The following is a 15,469-nucleotide window of genomic DNA, read 5'->3' as shown; positions in this document are numbered from 1 at the left end:
TATTTGGAGCATTCGACCAATCACAAACATGGACAAGCGTACTGACAGCGCAGCGTCATACTTCCTGAATGAAAAGTGAACTTTAATATTAGTCAAATATGAAGAAGTTAAACTTTAAACATCCATGACTTAAACACTTTATCCAGGATAAAAGCCACATAGCTGCACCTGCAAGGTGAATACAGCTGGTAACAGAGAAAGTGTTTGAATGCGTACATTAACAGGTTTATGATATCACTGCCCCGTCCAAGACACGATCTGACTTTCATTACATTTGACTCGAGTGTTTCGTCAACTTAATGTGTTGCTTAAAATAATACTTCTGCATACAGTATGTGACACTGAGAGTGTTGCACGGCCAGATACGGCTCAGCTGACTCAGATAAGGAGATATATGATACATTATGATGTGATATGATATGAATGATAATGGGACAACATCGACGTCTGCACTCACAGTGCCGCGGACTGTACGTAATGTTACTCTGATCCGGTTACTTATGTTGTGGCAGATATTTAAGTAAGCTTTCTTAACGCTAATGTTATAATAGTCAGATTGCTCTGAAGATGGGATGGGGGTATTCTATTTAATGTTCACGTTCACACAGTCAGGTGATTTTTTTGCCGGCCGTCCTTTCCCTGCAACGGCAGTTTTTCTGTATTTCCTCTATCCTGTAATATGACTTGATATCTTTAAACTCTGCACACGGAGCTCTGATTGGTCAGCAGGCGGTGCTTTCACTGAGTTGATCTCTTAGCCTGCAACCTAACCTGCTCCCGAGCAGGTTAGCCGCTCAGCATAAGTTACCATGGAGATCTAGCCTGCTAAAAAGAGAACCAGCGTCGTAGGACACGGAAAGCCAGAGTTTACCCTGAAGTTAGCTAAGAGAACATCCGGCTTCGTAGTACAGGCCTCTGGAGGACACACCTTCACTCGGGTTGAGCTTTAGACCAGATGCAAGTATTTACTGTGGTGTGTGTGTGTGTGTGTGTGTGGTGTGTGTGTGTGTGTGTGGTGTGTGTGTGTGGTGTGTGGTGTTGTTGGGTGTGATGTGTTGTGTGTGGTTGTTGTTTGGTGTGTGTGGGTGTGTGTGTGTGTGTGTGTGTGGGTGTGTGTGTGTGGTGTGTTGTGTGGTGTTGGTGTGTGTGTGTGTGTGTGTGTGTGTGTGTGTGTGTGTGGGTGTGTTTGTGTGGTGTGTGTGTGTGGTGTGTGTTGGGTGTGTGTGTGTGTGTTGTGTGTGTGTGTGTGTGTGTGTGTGTGTGTGTGTGTGTGTGTGGGTGTGTGTGTGTGCATACACCCACCTGTACCTGTCAGGTGTTTGACCCCGAGGCGAGTCAGAGGAAGGTGTTCGAGGGCTCGGTCCGAGGTCTGGTGCGGGACGTTCTGATTGGAGGAAACTGTCTGGTCTTCACCTACGGAGTCACCAACGCTGGGAAGACCTTCACCTTCCTGGGTCAGAAAAACACCGGAACATCTTGTTTTACTCACAGGCAACACCACCTTTCTCCTTAGTGAGCTCCTCCCGGGACACCTGGTGGTCACCTGTAGAACACCTCGTGCTCAGGACACCTGGTGGTCACTGTAGAACACCTCGTGCTTCAGGGACACCTGGTGGGTCACCTGTAGAACCCTCGTGCTGCACAGCAGTGTGCTTCAGGGACACCTGGTGTCACCTGTAGAAACACCTCGTGCTTCAGGGACCACCTGGTGGTCACCGTAGAACACCTCGGCTTCAGGGACCACCTGGTGGTCACCTGTAGAACACCTCGTGCTTCAGGGACACCTGGTGGTCACCTGTAGAACACCTCGTGCTGCACAGCAGTGTGCTTCAGGGACACCTGGTGGTCACCTGTAGAACACCTCGTGCTTCAGGGACACCTGGTGGTCACCTGTAGAACACCTCGTGCTGCACAGCAGTGTGCTTCAGGGACACCTGGTGGTCACCTGTAGAACACCTCGTGCTTCAGGGACACCTGGTGGTCACCTGTAGAACACCTCGTGCTTCAGGGACACCTGGTGGTCACCTGTAGAACACCTCGTGCTTCAGGGACACCTGGTGGTCACCTGTAGAACACCTCGTGCTTCAGGGTCACCTGGTGGTCACCTGTAGAACACCTCGTGCTTCAGGGACACCTGGTGGTCACCTGTAGAACACCTCGTGCTTCAGGGACACCTGGTGGTCACCTGTAGAACACCTCGTGCTTCAGGGACACCTGGTGGTCACCTGTAGAACACCTCGTGCTTCAGGGACACCTGGTGGTCACCTGTAGAACACCTCGTGCTTCAGGGACACCTGGTGGTCACCTGTAGAACACCTCGTGCTTCAGGGACACCTGGTGGTCACCTGTAGAACACCTCGTGCTTCAGGGACACCTGGTGGTCACCTGTAGAACACCTCGTTCTTCAGGGACACCTGGTGGTCACCTGTAGAACACCTCGTGCTGCACAGCAGGGTGCTCAGGGGCTGTAGTTTGTGTTCGCTGCAGGAGGAAGCAGCCTTCCAGTCTTTTGACATGTTCTCTTTCCCCCCGTGCGCCTCAGGTCCGGGAGCACGACTCAGGTCTGCTGCCTCGCTCTCTGTCTGTGATCTTCAACAGCATCGAGGGGCGGGTCTACCCCCGCAGCGACCTGAAGCCTCAGCGCTGCAGAGACTTCACCCGCCTGACGACCGAGCAGCAGGCGGCCGAGAGCAGCAGCAAGAGGAGCCTGCTGAGGCTGCTCAAAAGAGGGGTACTAATACTGCTCATACTGTGTACTAATACTACTCATACTGTGTACTAATACGCTCATACTGTGTACTAATACTGCTCATACTGTGTACTAATAGTACTGATACTGCAGCAGCAAGTGGAACCTGATGAGGCTGTTTTAAGAGGTAGTAATACTACTGCCGTGTACTAATATGTACTATCAGTTACTGCTGTGTACTAATATGTGCTATCAGTTACTGCCGTGTACTAATATGTGCTATCAGTTACTGCCGTGTACTAATATGTGCTATCAGTTACTGCCGTGTACTAATATGTGCTATCAGTTACTGCCGTGTACTAATATGTGCTATCAGTTACTGCCGTGTACTAATATGTGCTATCAGTTACTGCCGTGTACTAATATGTGCTATCAGTTACTGCCGTGTACTAATATGTGCTATCAGTTATGCCGTGTACTAGTGTTGTTGTCCCTCTCCGTCTCTGCAGAGGAACAGGAGTCAGACGTCTGGAAGATCAACTTTCCTCGATGGTCAGTAACTCTGGGAAACCTGAGCACATGTTTGTAGGGCCATATATCCTGTGTGTGGTGTGTGGTGTGTGTGTGTGTGTGTGTGTGTGTGTGTGTGTGTGTGTGTGTGTGTGTGTGTGTGTGTGGTGTGTGTGTGTGTGTGGTGTGGGTGTGTGTTGTGTGTGTGTGTGTGTGTGTGTGTGTGTGTTGTTGTGTGTGTGGTGGTGTGGGTGTGGGTGTGTGTGGGTGTGTGTGGTGTGGGGTGTGTGTGTGGTGTGTGTGTGGTGTGTGTGTGTGTGTGTTGTGTGGTGTGTTGTGTGGGGGTGTGATGGTGGTGTGTGTGTGTGTGTGTGTATAACTGTGTGTGTGTGTGTGTGTGTGTGTGTCTCTCAGGCTCCTCTCTCAGCACAGACAGCAGCGTCTCTGAGGACAGCTTCTGTCTCGACGTGGACTCCAACGTCAGGTTCTCCGTCTGGGTCTCTTTCTGCGAAATCTACAACGACAACATCCACGACCTGCTGGAACAGGTAACACGCACACACGCACACGCACACGCACACACACACACGACAACAGTTAAAGATGTCTGACGGTCATGTGGCGTTCAGGTCCCCAGCGGACAGCAGAGGAGGACGGTGCTGCGCCTCTCCCAGGACGTCAAGGGGAACTCCTTCATCAAAGGTGATTACATTTAATAAACTCTACAGGTAACCTCTACAGGTAACCTCTACAGGTAACCTCTACAGGTAACCTCTACAAGTAAACTCTACAGGTAAACTCTACAGGTAAACTCTACAGGTAAACTCTACAGGTAACCTCTACAGGTAACCTCTACAGGTAAACTCTACAGGTAAACTCTACAGGTAACCTCTACAGGTAAACTCTACAGTAAATCTCTATCAGGTAACCTCTACAGGTAAACTCTACAGGTAACCTCGAAGGGTAACCTCTACAGGTAAACTCTACAGGTAACCTCTACAGGTAACCTCTACAGGTAAACTCTACAGGTAACCTCTACAGGTAACCTCTACAGGTAAACTCTACAGGTAACCTCTACAGGTAAACTCTACAGGTAAACTCTACAGGTAACCTCTACAGGTAAACTCTACAGGTAACCTCTACAGGTAACCTCTACAGGTAAACTCTACAGGTAACCTCTACAGGTAACCTCTACAGGTAACCTCTACAGGTAACCTCTACAGGTAACCTCTACAGGTAAACTCTACAGGTAACCTCTACAGGTAACCTCTACAGGTAAAGCACCCATCTGTTTGCAAACATGACTAAAAAAGCCTTAAATCTTGAAAGATAATGAGATTTCTAACCAGACATTACTTGAATGCCAGAGATCAGATCAGAGGTTATCTTCCTGTCACATCTCTCACGGTTTGTGTTGTTTGTGTTGTGCTGCATTTCAAACTGAAGCCCCCCCCTCTGTGTGCAGACCTGCGCTGGGTGCAGGCGAGCAGCTCCGAGGAGGCGTACAGAGTGATGAAGATCGGGAGGAAGAACCAGAGTTGCTCCTCCACGCGCCTCAACAGTCTGTCCAGCAGGAGGTGCTCAAACATCCCTTATTCTCATTATACAGGTAGAGGAGTAGAGCTGCTCCTTTTGTAACGTGCCATCAAGAGACGTCCAGGAGAAGACAACAAGCACTCACACTTCAACATGCAGAGGAAGTCAGAGTGCAGGAAACCGATATATTCCTGCACTCTGACTTTAATGGAACGAGCAGCGTAGTAAGCAGACTCTAAACTCTAGATACACCTCTGAGTTGATTTTAGAAAGTGAAGGGGTGCGCTGGATTTATGGCACCGGAAAGAAGTCACATTTTGAGAAAAGTCTTAAATGTAATTTTGCGAGAATTTTGAAAAAAGTTTTTTAAAAAAGAAAAACTCTGGAAAACATTTCATTTTCAGAAAAGTATGAAAAAATGTTGAAATGTCCAATTTTTTGAAAAAAGTAAACAATTCAGAAATTATAGGAACATTTTTTGATTTTGAGAGAATTCTGTGAAAAGTATTTTTTTTTAGAAATGTCAAATCTTTTGAACATTTTAAAATAAAGTCACATTTTGAGAAAATTCTGAAAAGAAATCTAATTTGGAGAAATTCTGAAAAACATAACATTTGGACATACTCCTGTACGTTGTTGTTATTAGTATGTAACGATCAACTATCAAAAATAGCTGCTAAACGCACAAGGGGTTCTTTATGAAATCAGATATTAAAGGTAAACAGACCTGATCATCTGCACACTTCAGCCTATATGCACACTTCAGCCTATATGCACTTCAGCCTATATGCACACTTCAGCCTATATGCACACTTCAGCCTATATGCACTTCAGCCTATATGCACTTCAGCCTATATGCACACTTCAGCCTATATGCACTTCAGCCTATATGCACTTCAGCTATATGCACACTTCAGCCTATATGCACACTTCAGCCTATATGCACACTTCAGCCTATATGCACTTCAGCCTATATGCCACTTCAGCCTATATGCACTTCAGCCTATATGCACCTTCAGCCTATATGCACTTAGCCTATATGCACACTTCAGCCTATATGCACACTTCAGCCTATATGCACACTTCAGCCTATATGCACACTTCAGCCTATATGCACACTTCAGCCTATATGCACTTCAGCCTATATGCACTTCAGCCTATATGCACACTTCAGCCTATATGCACACTTCAGCCTATATGCACTTCAGCCTATATGCACACTTCAGCCTATATGCACACTTCAGCCTATATGCACTTCAGCCTATATGCACACTTCCAGCCTATATGCACACTTCAGCCTATATGCACTCCTATATGCACACTTCAGCCTATATGCACACTTCAGCCTATATGCACTTCAGCCTATATGCACACTTCAGCCTATATGCACACTTCAGCCTATATGCACACTTCAGCCTATATGCACTTCAGCCTATATGCACTTCAGCCTATATGCACTTCAGCCTATATGCACACTTCAGCCTATATGCACACTTCAGCCTATATGCACACTTCAGCCTATATGCACTTCAGCCTATATGCACTTCAGCCTATATGCACACTTCAGCCTATATGCACTTCAGCCTATATGCACACTTCAGCCTATATGCACACTTCAGCCTATATGCACACTTCAGCCTATATGCACTTCAGCCTATATGCACTTCAGCCTATATGCACACTTCAGCCTATATGCACTTCAGCCTATATGCACTTCAGCCTATATGCACTTCAGCCTATATGCACACTTCAGCCTATATGCACTTCAGCCTATATGCACTTCAGCCTATATGCACTTCAGCCTATATATGCACTTCAGCCTATATGCACTTCAGCCTATATGCACTTCAAGCCTATATGCACTTCAGCCTATATGCACACTCAGCCTATATGCACACTTCAGCCTAGATCACACTTCAGCCTAATGCACACTTCAGCCTATATGCACACTTCAGGCCTATATGCACCTTCAGCCTAGATGCACACTTCAGCCTAGATGCACACTTCAGCCTAGATGCACACTTCAGCCTATATGCACACCTCAGCCTATATGCACTTCAGCCTATATGCACTTCAGCCTATATGCACTTCAGCCTATATGCACTTCAGCCTATATGCACACTTCAGCCTATATGCACTTCAGCCTATATGCACTTCAGCCTATATGCACTTCAGCCTATATGCACTTCAGCCTATATGCACTTCAGCCTATATGCACTTCAGCCTATATGCACTCTCAGCCTATATGCACTTCAGCCTATATGCACTTCAGCCTATATGCACTTCAGCCTATATGCACTTCAGCCTATATGCACACTTCAGCCTATATGCACTTCAGCCTATATGCACTTCAGCCTATATGCACACTTCAGCCTATATGCACTTCAGCCTATATGCACTTCAGCCTATATGCACACTTCAGCCTATATGCACACTTCAGCCTATATGCACACTTCAGCCTATATGCACACTTCAGCCTAGATGCACACTTCAGCCTAGATGCACACTTCACGACGTAAACAAAGACAGGTTTTATACGTTATTCAATTATATTCTCAAAACTCAACAAAGAGTCCGCTCGGCGATAAACCGAAATGGTCTTTCCGGCCTAACCCAGGCCGCTATAGTTCATTGACAAAACAAACTTGCTCCTGCGCCCGTCGGCAGCCAAACACCGGAAATGTTTGTAGGCCTATTTAGGCTCTAATCCCTAACTCGATGATCGGCGTGGCACAAAGGATCTCACCCTCTCTGTGCGCGTCCTCTCCGCGGAGACGTGCTTCTTGGTCGGATCGATGCAATATCCACATTCAGTTATTTTCCCCGTTGCATTTTAACGTACAGAAACACATGCTGAGGAAAACTTAAATACCCGCATTCGCCACACTCACACACACTTCCTCCTCCCGTGAGAACCAACCCCTGGCATCCCGTTGACGCGCCCACTAAAAAGGCCCCGGCGCGCTGCGACAGGTGAATATGGAGATGAGGCTTAAAGACCCCCACCCTCACACCGAACAGAACAGGACATTAAGAACTGCAGTTGCGAGGATATTATACAGGTATCATAGTTCATGATAATCAACATGCCTTTTCCCCTGCCACTGCAGTTTAGAGAAAACACCTGAAATCAATGTGTGGCCGTCACGTTAATAATAACCAGGTGTTGTGTGTCGTCCTGCAGCCACAGCATCTTCTCCATCAGAATCCTGCGCATCGAAGACGCCGGCGTTCCCAGAATCCTCGGGATCAGCGAGTAAGAAAACATTAACAGATTAAAGGATTCATGTGAGTGAGTGAGAGAGTGAGAGAGTGAGAGAGTGAGAGAGTGAGAGAGTGGAGTGAGTGAGTGAGTGAGTGAGTGAGTGAGTGAGTGAGTGAGTGAGTGGTGAGTGAGTGAGTGAGTGAGTGAGTGAGTGAGTGAGTGAGTGAGCGAGCGAGCGAGCGAGCGAGCGAGCGTGCTTTTGTTCAGGACATCAGTATAAAGCACAGAAAACAATGTATCTCTGTGTATATTATTAATAATATATATCTGTGTGTTTCAGGCTGTCTCTGTGTGACCTGGCCGGCTCTGAGCGTTGCTCCCGGACTCAGAACAGCGGGGAGCGTCTGAAGGAGGCGGAAACATCAACACCTCTCTGCTCACGCTGGGGAAATGCATCAGCGCCATGAGGGTCAACCAGCACGCCAAGTACACACCACACACACACACACACACAGCGCCATGAGGGTCAACCAGCACACCACACACACACACACACACACACAGCGCCATGAGGGTCAACCAGCATGCCAAGTACACACCACACACACACACACACACACAGCGCCATGAGGGTCAACCAGCACACCACACACACACACACACACACACAGCGCCATGAGGGTCAACCAGCACGCCAAGTACACACCACACACCACACACACTCACAGTAATTGATGAGAGTAATGATGAACTGGTGTATTTGTTTCAGGATCCAGCACCACGTTCCCTTCAGGGAGTCGAAGCTGACTCACTTCCTGCAGTTCTTCTTCTGTGGTGCCGGACGCGTCTCCATGGTGGGTGAACATCAGCAGGAACTCTGCGTGTTTCGACGAGACGCTGAACGTCCTCCAAGTTCTCCGCTCTCGCCCAAAGGTCAGATATCAACTCATTTCTAGATGATGTTATAAGATCAAAACAAAAAGTCAGCATTTTGAAAGGAAAAAAAGTAAAATTCCGAGTACGGTTAAAACTTAAAAAAAATAAGGAAAGGTGAACATTTTGAAAAAAGTTTTAAAAAATTGAAAAAGTCACATTTGGAGAAAGATCTGAAAAAAGTCCACATTTTAGAAAATTCTGAAAAAAGCTAATTTGGAGAAAACTTACATTTCTGTACAAATTGAGAAATCTGAGAAAGTTTAAACCAGAAAGTAGACATATCTGAACTCCCAGGGGTCCGATGTTTCAGGTCTTATCATGGCTGTCGATAGATGTCTGGCCTTCGATGAGCGTCCTGTCGCCCTACTCAGATTGGTGTGTCCCGCCCCGTCGTGTCTTTTCGGCCGCGGAGCCTGCGGAGGCTGTCGGCAAAAGAAATCACTCTGATTGGCTGTTCAGCTTAGCGAAACACTATTTGCCTGAATGGGAGTGGAGCAGTACAGTACTTAAGTAAATGATAGACCAATAATAATGCTACGGCTGCAACTGACAGTTATGTAGGCACATTTTTATTTCATCTTAACGCTGTGTGATTAAAAGAATAAACCCAAATAGCAGGAGAGGCTATATGTGCTATATCTTGCCCCACTGAAAAGGCTCTGCACCGATCCTGTTAACACCTTGGCTCATCTCTGTGCTGCTTGGCTCGAGCTGTAGCATGGAGCTATTTGTTGTTTGTATATATCACGCAGTCTGTCTTCTGGTTGCCTCTTTTGAATGACGAATACACACTACCGCCGCCTGCTGGTAAGGAGAGGTATTGCCACATGCGCAGTGCGTACGTGCTTCTTGGCCGTCGGCTGAAGTCTTTGCGGTGTGTTCCAGTGCGACTGTTTGGCCAAGACGCAGAGACGTGAGGCGACACAACAGTCGTGTCCGTCGGACGTGTTCTTTGGTGTCAGTCTGGTGTGTCAGGGCCTTTAGTTGTTTCTCTGGTAGGAAACCCTCAGGACTAAAAGCACCAGAGACAGTTTCCTCCCACAGGCCATCAGACTGTTAAACCATGGATGTATAATAAGAACTGGATACAGCGTGGGAGGCGGGGCCTCATTAATTCCTTTGAGAGTTGCTCATTGGCGCATGAAGACAAACTTGCCGGGCGGCGCGGTCCCGTGGGTTAGATCCGCGTTCATAATGCAGAGGGAAATAACTCTCAGAATAACGTTATTAGCACATTTTTACAACTTGAGGAACGAATGTTTTTAATAAGGGCTATACAAGTGTTCATACTGGGTAGTTTATTTAGTTTAAAAAAAAAAATCCAACGATTTACAGACGTCTCTTTCCCCATGTTAGTCAATGGGAGAAAGTGTTTCTGGGCCCAGCGACTGATACGGAAGTGTAGTACCGCCATTTGGCAACAACGAATATTTTCCTCAGTCCGGCGCACTTCCTGGGGGCTCGTGTTGAACACCCTCCTCTCTCTCTACAGGTGGTGCTGCTGAGCTCCAGGCCGCTGCCGGTGGACGGCGCCCCCCACAGGTCGGCTCTGGAAGTGTCTCTGATCATGGATGAGGCGGAGCAGCGCAGGACGAAGAGGAAGAGCTCAATGGTGGCCTGGGAGACGAGTCTGGAGGACGTGATGGAGGACGGGGGAGAGGAGGAAGACGAGGAGGAAGAAGAAGAGGAGGAAGAGGAGGAGAGTCCCATGGAGGGAACCGTGCTGGAGGCCGAAGACGAGGAAGAGGAGGAGAGTCCCATGGAGGGAACCGTGCTGGAGGCCGAAGCAGAGGAAGAGGAGGGGGGCGGGACCATATTCTATTCCAATGTAAATACTGCTTTATTTTTTTGTACCTGGTTGTAAAGCTGGTTCTGACTGTTCAGGTTTCAGATCAGATGAACGTTATTGATCCTCTTGGTGAAACTCAGCCGTTGATCGCAGCAACAGGTCGGAGTTAAAAACAGGACGAGGTGAAAATAAATACAAAATAGAATTAAAATAAAGTAACTTTTAATCATCAAACGCACGGCAGCTACAGTCTGAAGACCCCGGCTCCTCCAACAATGATGTGTGTGTGTGTGTGTGTATAATATGTGTGTGTCTGTTTACTTGGTGTGCTGGTTGACTCATGGCAATGTGTGTGTGTGTGTGGGTGTGTGTGTGTGTGTGTGTGTTGGTGTGTGTGTGTGTGTGGTGGGGGTGTGTGGTGTGTGTGTGTGTGTGGGGTGTGTGTGTGTGTGTTGTGTGTGTGTGTGTGGTGTGTGTGTGTGTGTGTGTGTTGTGTGTGTGGGTTATGTGTGTGTGTTTAATATGTGTGTGGTATGTTTGTGTGTGTGTGTGTGTGTGTGTATAATGTGTGTGTGTATAATAATGTGTGTGTGTATAATAATAATGTGTGTGTGTGTGTGTGTGTGTGTGTCAGGGTGACAGCGAGGCGGCGCTGCGTTTCCTCCTCGAGGCTCGGATCAGAGAGGAGGTCAGCTCTGAGTTCATGGAGCTCTATAACACGATGAAGAAGGACTACAGGTAAGGAGGTCATGTGACCAGAAACACCTGCAGTCTGCACCTGTCTGTGTCAGGGTATAATGAGGTGTGTGTGTGTGTCAGCGAGCGACTGGAGAAGGAAAAGGAGCTGCTGGAGGAGCGAGCGGACAAGAGGGTGGAGATCCTGAAGAAGCTCGTCAGTAAACCGTCAGCGCCGACAAAAGGTGAGGAAACTCCAATGAATCTATCGTTAAGACTCGGGACTCGTTAGGACTGGTTAAGACTTGGGATTCGTTAAGACTCGGGATTCGTTAAGACTGGTTAAGACTTGGGATTCGTTAAGACTGGTTAAGACTTGGGATTCGTTAAGACTGGGGACTGGTTGAGACTCGGGACTCGTTAGGACTGGTTAAGACTCGGGACTCGTTAAGACTCGGGATTCGTTAAGACTGGTTAAGACTTGGGATTCGTTAAGACTGGTTAAGACTTGGGATTCGTTAAGACTGGGGGACTGGTTGAGACTCGGGACTCGTTAGGACTGGTTAAGACTCGGGATTCGTTAAGACTCGGGATTCGGTTAAGACTCGGGATTCGTAAGATGGTAAGACTTGGTCGTTAAGACTCGGGACTCGTTAGGACTGGTTAAGGACTTGGGATTCGTTAAGACTCGGGACTCGTTAGGACTGGTTAAGACTTGGGATTCGTTAAGACTCGGGATTCGTTAAGACTGGTTAAGACTTGGGATTCGTTAAGACTGGTTAAGACTTGGGATTCGTTAAGACTGGGGACTGGTTGAGACTCGGGACTCGTTAGGACTGGTTAAGACTCGGGATTCGTTAGGACTGGTTAAGACTCGGGACTCGTTAGGACTGGTTAAGACTCTGGACTCGTTAGGATTGGTTAAGACTCGGGACTCGTTAGGACTGGTTAAGACTCCGGGATTCGTTAAGACTCGGGATTCGTTAAGACTCGGGATTCGTTAAGGACTGGTTAAGACTGGGATTCGTTAAGAGCTGGTTAAGACTTGGGATTCGTTAAGACTGGGGACTGGTTGAGACTCGGGACTCGTTTAGGACCTGGTTAAGACTCGGGATTCGTTAGGACTGGTTAAGACTCGGGACTCGTTAGGACTGGTTAAGACTCGGGACTCGTTAGGACTGGTTAAGACTCGGGACTCGTTAGGACTGGTTAAGACTCGGGACTCGTTAGGACTGGTAAGACTCGGGATTCATGAGGACTGGTTAAGACTCGGGACTCGAGTGGTGTTCTGAATGTTCCTCAGAGAGCTCTGATGGTGTTCTGAATGTTCCTCAGAGAGCTCTGATGGTGTTCTGAATGTTCCTCAGAGAGCTCTGATGGTGCTCTGATGGTGTTCTGAATGTTCCTCAGAGCTCTGATGGTGTTCTGAATGTTCCTCAGAGAGCTCTGATGGTGTTCTGAATGTTCCTCAGAGCTCTGATGATGCTCTGAATGTTCCTCAGAGAGCTCTGATGGTGTTCTGAATGTTCCTCAGAGCTCTGATGATGCTCTGAATGTTCCTCAGAGAGCTCTGATGATGCTCTGAATGTTCCTCAGAGAGCTCTGATGATGCTCTGAATGTTCCTCAGAGAGCTCTGATGGTGTTCTGAATGTTCCTCAGAGAGCTCTGATGGTGCTCTGAATGTTCCTCAGAGAGCTCTGATGGTGTTCTGAATGTTCCTCAGAGCTCTGATGATGCTCTGAATGTTCCTCAGAGAGCTCTGATGATGCTCTGAATGTTCCTCAGAGCTCTGATGGTGTTCTGAATGTTCCTCAGAGCTCTGATGATGCTCTGAATGTTCCTCAGAGCTCTGATGGTGCTCTGAATGTTCCTCAGAGAGCTCTGATGGTGTTCTGAATGTTCCTCAGAGAGCTCTGATGGTGTTCTGAATGTTCCTCAGAGCTCTGATGGTGTTCTGAATGTTCCTCAGAGAGCTCTGATGATGCTCTGAATGTTCCTCAGAGCTCTGATGATGCTCTGAATGTTCCTCAGAGAGCTCTGATGGTGTTCTGAATGTTCCTCAGAGCTCTGATGGTGTTCTGAATGTTCCTCAGAGAGCTCTGATGATGCTCTGAATGTTCCTCAGAGCTCTGATGATGCTCTGAATGTTCCTCAGAGCTCTGATGATGCTCTGAATGTTCCTCAGAGCTCTGATGGTGTTCTGAATGTTCCTCAGAGAGCTCTGATGATGCTCTGAATGTTCCTCAGAGCTCTGATGATGCTCTGAATGTTCCTCAGAGAGCTCTGATGGTGTTCTGAATGTTCCTCAGAGCTCTGATGGTGTTCTGAATGTTCCTCAGAGAGCTCTGATGATGCTCTGAATGTTCCTCAGAGCTCTGATGATGCTCTGAATGTTCCTCAGAGCTCTGATGATGCTCTGAATGTTCCTCAGAGCTCTGATGATGTTCTGAATGTTCCTCAGAGCTCTGATGATGTTCTGAATGTTCCTCAGAGAGCTCTGATGATGCTCTGAATGTTCCTCAGAGCTCTGATGATGCTCTGAATGTTCCTCAGAGCTCTGATGGTGTTCTGAATGTTCCTCAGAGCTCTGATGATGCTCTGAATGTTCCTCAGAGCTCTGATGATGCTCTGAATGTTCCTCAGAGCTCTGATGATGCTCTGAATGTTCCTCAGAGCTCTGATGATGCTCTGAATGTTCCTCAGAGCTCCGATGATGCTCTGAATGTTCCCTCAGAGAGCTCTGATGGTGGAGGAGGAGCAGAGGAGGAAACGCCAGCGAGAGGAAGAGGAGGAGGAGGGGAACCAGCGAAGAAGAGAGGTGAGAGGAGGAAGATGCTCTGCAGCATTTATTATTTATGTTTTTTGTAATGTTTTTTATAAATGCTCCTCCTCTTCCTCAGTGCTGGAGGAGGAGATCTGGCGGCTCCAAGAGGAGAACGAGAGACAAGAGGAAACCATCAGGGAGCTGAGAGAGAGGAGGAGAGGGAGGGAGGAGGAGGAGGAGCTGAAGAGGAGGGAGGAGGAGCTGCAGGAGCTGAAGAGGAGGGAGGAGGAGCTGCAAGAGATGAAGAGGAGGGAGGAGGAGCTGCAAGAGATGAAGAGGAGGGAGGAGGAGCTGCAAGAGATGAAGAGGAGGGAGGAGGAGCTGCAGGAGATGAGAGGGAGGAGGAGCTGCAAGAGATGTAAGAGGAGGAGGAGGATCTGCAAGAGATGAGAGGAGGGAGGAGGAGCTGCAAGAGATGAAGAGGAGGGAGGAGAGCTGCAAGAGATGAAGAGGAGGGGAGGAGGAGCTGCAGAGATGAAGAGGAGGGAGGAGCTGCAGGAGATGAAGAGAGGAGGAGGGGAGAGAGATGCGGGGAGGGAGGAGCTGCAAGAGATGAAGAGGAGGGGGAGGAGGCTGCAGGAGATGAAGAAGGAGCAGATCCTCCTGCAGCAGAAGGTTGCAGGAAGCTCCACAGGTACGAAATGAGCAGGGCTCTGTCGTGATTGGTCAACCCCTTAGAGAAGTCCCGCCCCTTAGCCTTTTCACATACAATGTGTTGGAGCGCTGCCCCAATAGGAGCACCCTACACACTGTACGACACGCACCTACGCACTGTACGACACGCACTGTACGACCCGCCACCTACACACTGTACGACACGCACCCTAGCACTGTACACACGGCACTGTACCACACGCAACTACGCACTGTACGACCCACGCACCTACGCACTGTAACCACACGCACCTACACACTGTACCACACGCACCTACGCACTGCACCACACGCACCTACGCACTGTACCACACGCACCTACACACTACCACACGCACCTACACACTGTACCCACACGCACCTTGTACCACACGCACCTACGCAACTGTACCACACGCACTGTACCACACGCACCTACGCACTGTACCACCACGCACCTACACACTGTACCACACGCACCTACGCACTGTACGACACGCACCTACGCACTGTACCACACGCACCTACACACTGTAACACACGCACCTACACACTGTACCACACGCACCTACACACTGTACCACACGCACCTACACACTGTACCACACGCACTGTACCACACGCACCTACGCACTGTACCACACGCACCTACACACTGTACCACACGCACT

General features: G+C 48.3%; 1 protein-coding gene across 1 annotated transcript in view; it reads left to right on the top strand.

Moving 5' to 3' along the window:
• The window catches only part of LOC117468663 (kinesin-like protein KIF20B), a 37,422-nt gene that overhangs the window by 7,885 nt on the left and 14,068 nt on the right, over nt 1-15,469 (top strand). The window contains 21 exon segments of the mRNA XM_034112889.1: nt 1,316-1,458; nt 2,548-2,731; nt 3,199-3,241; nt 3,614-3,747; nt 3,829-3,901; nt 4,665-4,776; nt 7,920-7,991; nt 8,281-8,351; nt 8,354-8,426; nt 8,710-8,797; nt 8,799-8,873; nt 10,369-10,704; nt 11,300-11,403; nt 11,485-11,585; nt 13,095-13,196; nt 13,435-13,536; nt 13,833-13,975; nt 14,076-14,136; nt 14,139-14,159; nt 14,242-14,365; nt 14,738-14,799. Of these exon segments, the coding sequence (XP_033968780.1) occupies nt 1,316-1,458; nt 2,548-2,731; nt 3,199-3,241; nt 3,614-3,747; nt 3,829-3,901; nt 4,665-4,776; nt 7,920-7,991; nt 8,281-8,351; nt 8,354-8,426; nt 8,710-8,797; nt 8,799-8,873; nt 10,369-10,704; nt 11,300-11,403; nt 11,485-11,585; nt 13,095-13,196; nt 13,435-13,536; nt 13,833-13,975; nt 14,076-14,136; nt 14,139-14,159; nt 14,242-14,365; nt 14,738-14,799 (2,224 nt within the window).

The sequence above is a fragment of the Trematomus bernacchii genome, unplaced genomic scaffold (genome assembly GCF_902827165.1).
Source record: "Trematomus bernacchii unplaced genomic scaffold, fTreBer1.1, whole genome shotgun sequence".
NCBI classification, from domain to species: domain Eukaryota; kingdom Metazoa; phylum Chordata; class Actinopteri; order Perciformes; family Nototheniidae; genus Trematomus; species Trematomus bernacchii.
The sequence above is the reverse complement of the archived record's forward strand: the minus strand, read 5'-3'. Positions and strand labels throughout refer to the sequence as shown.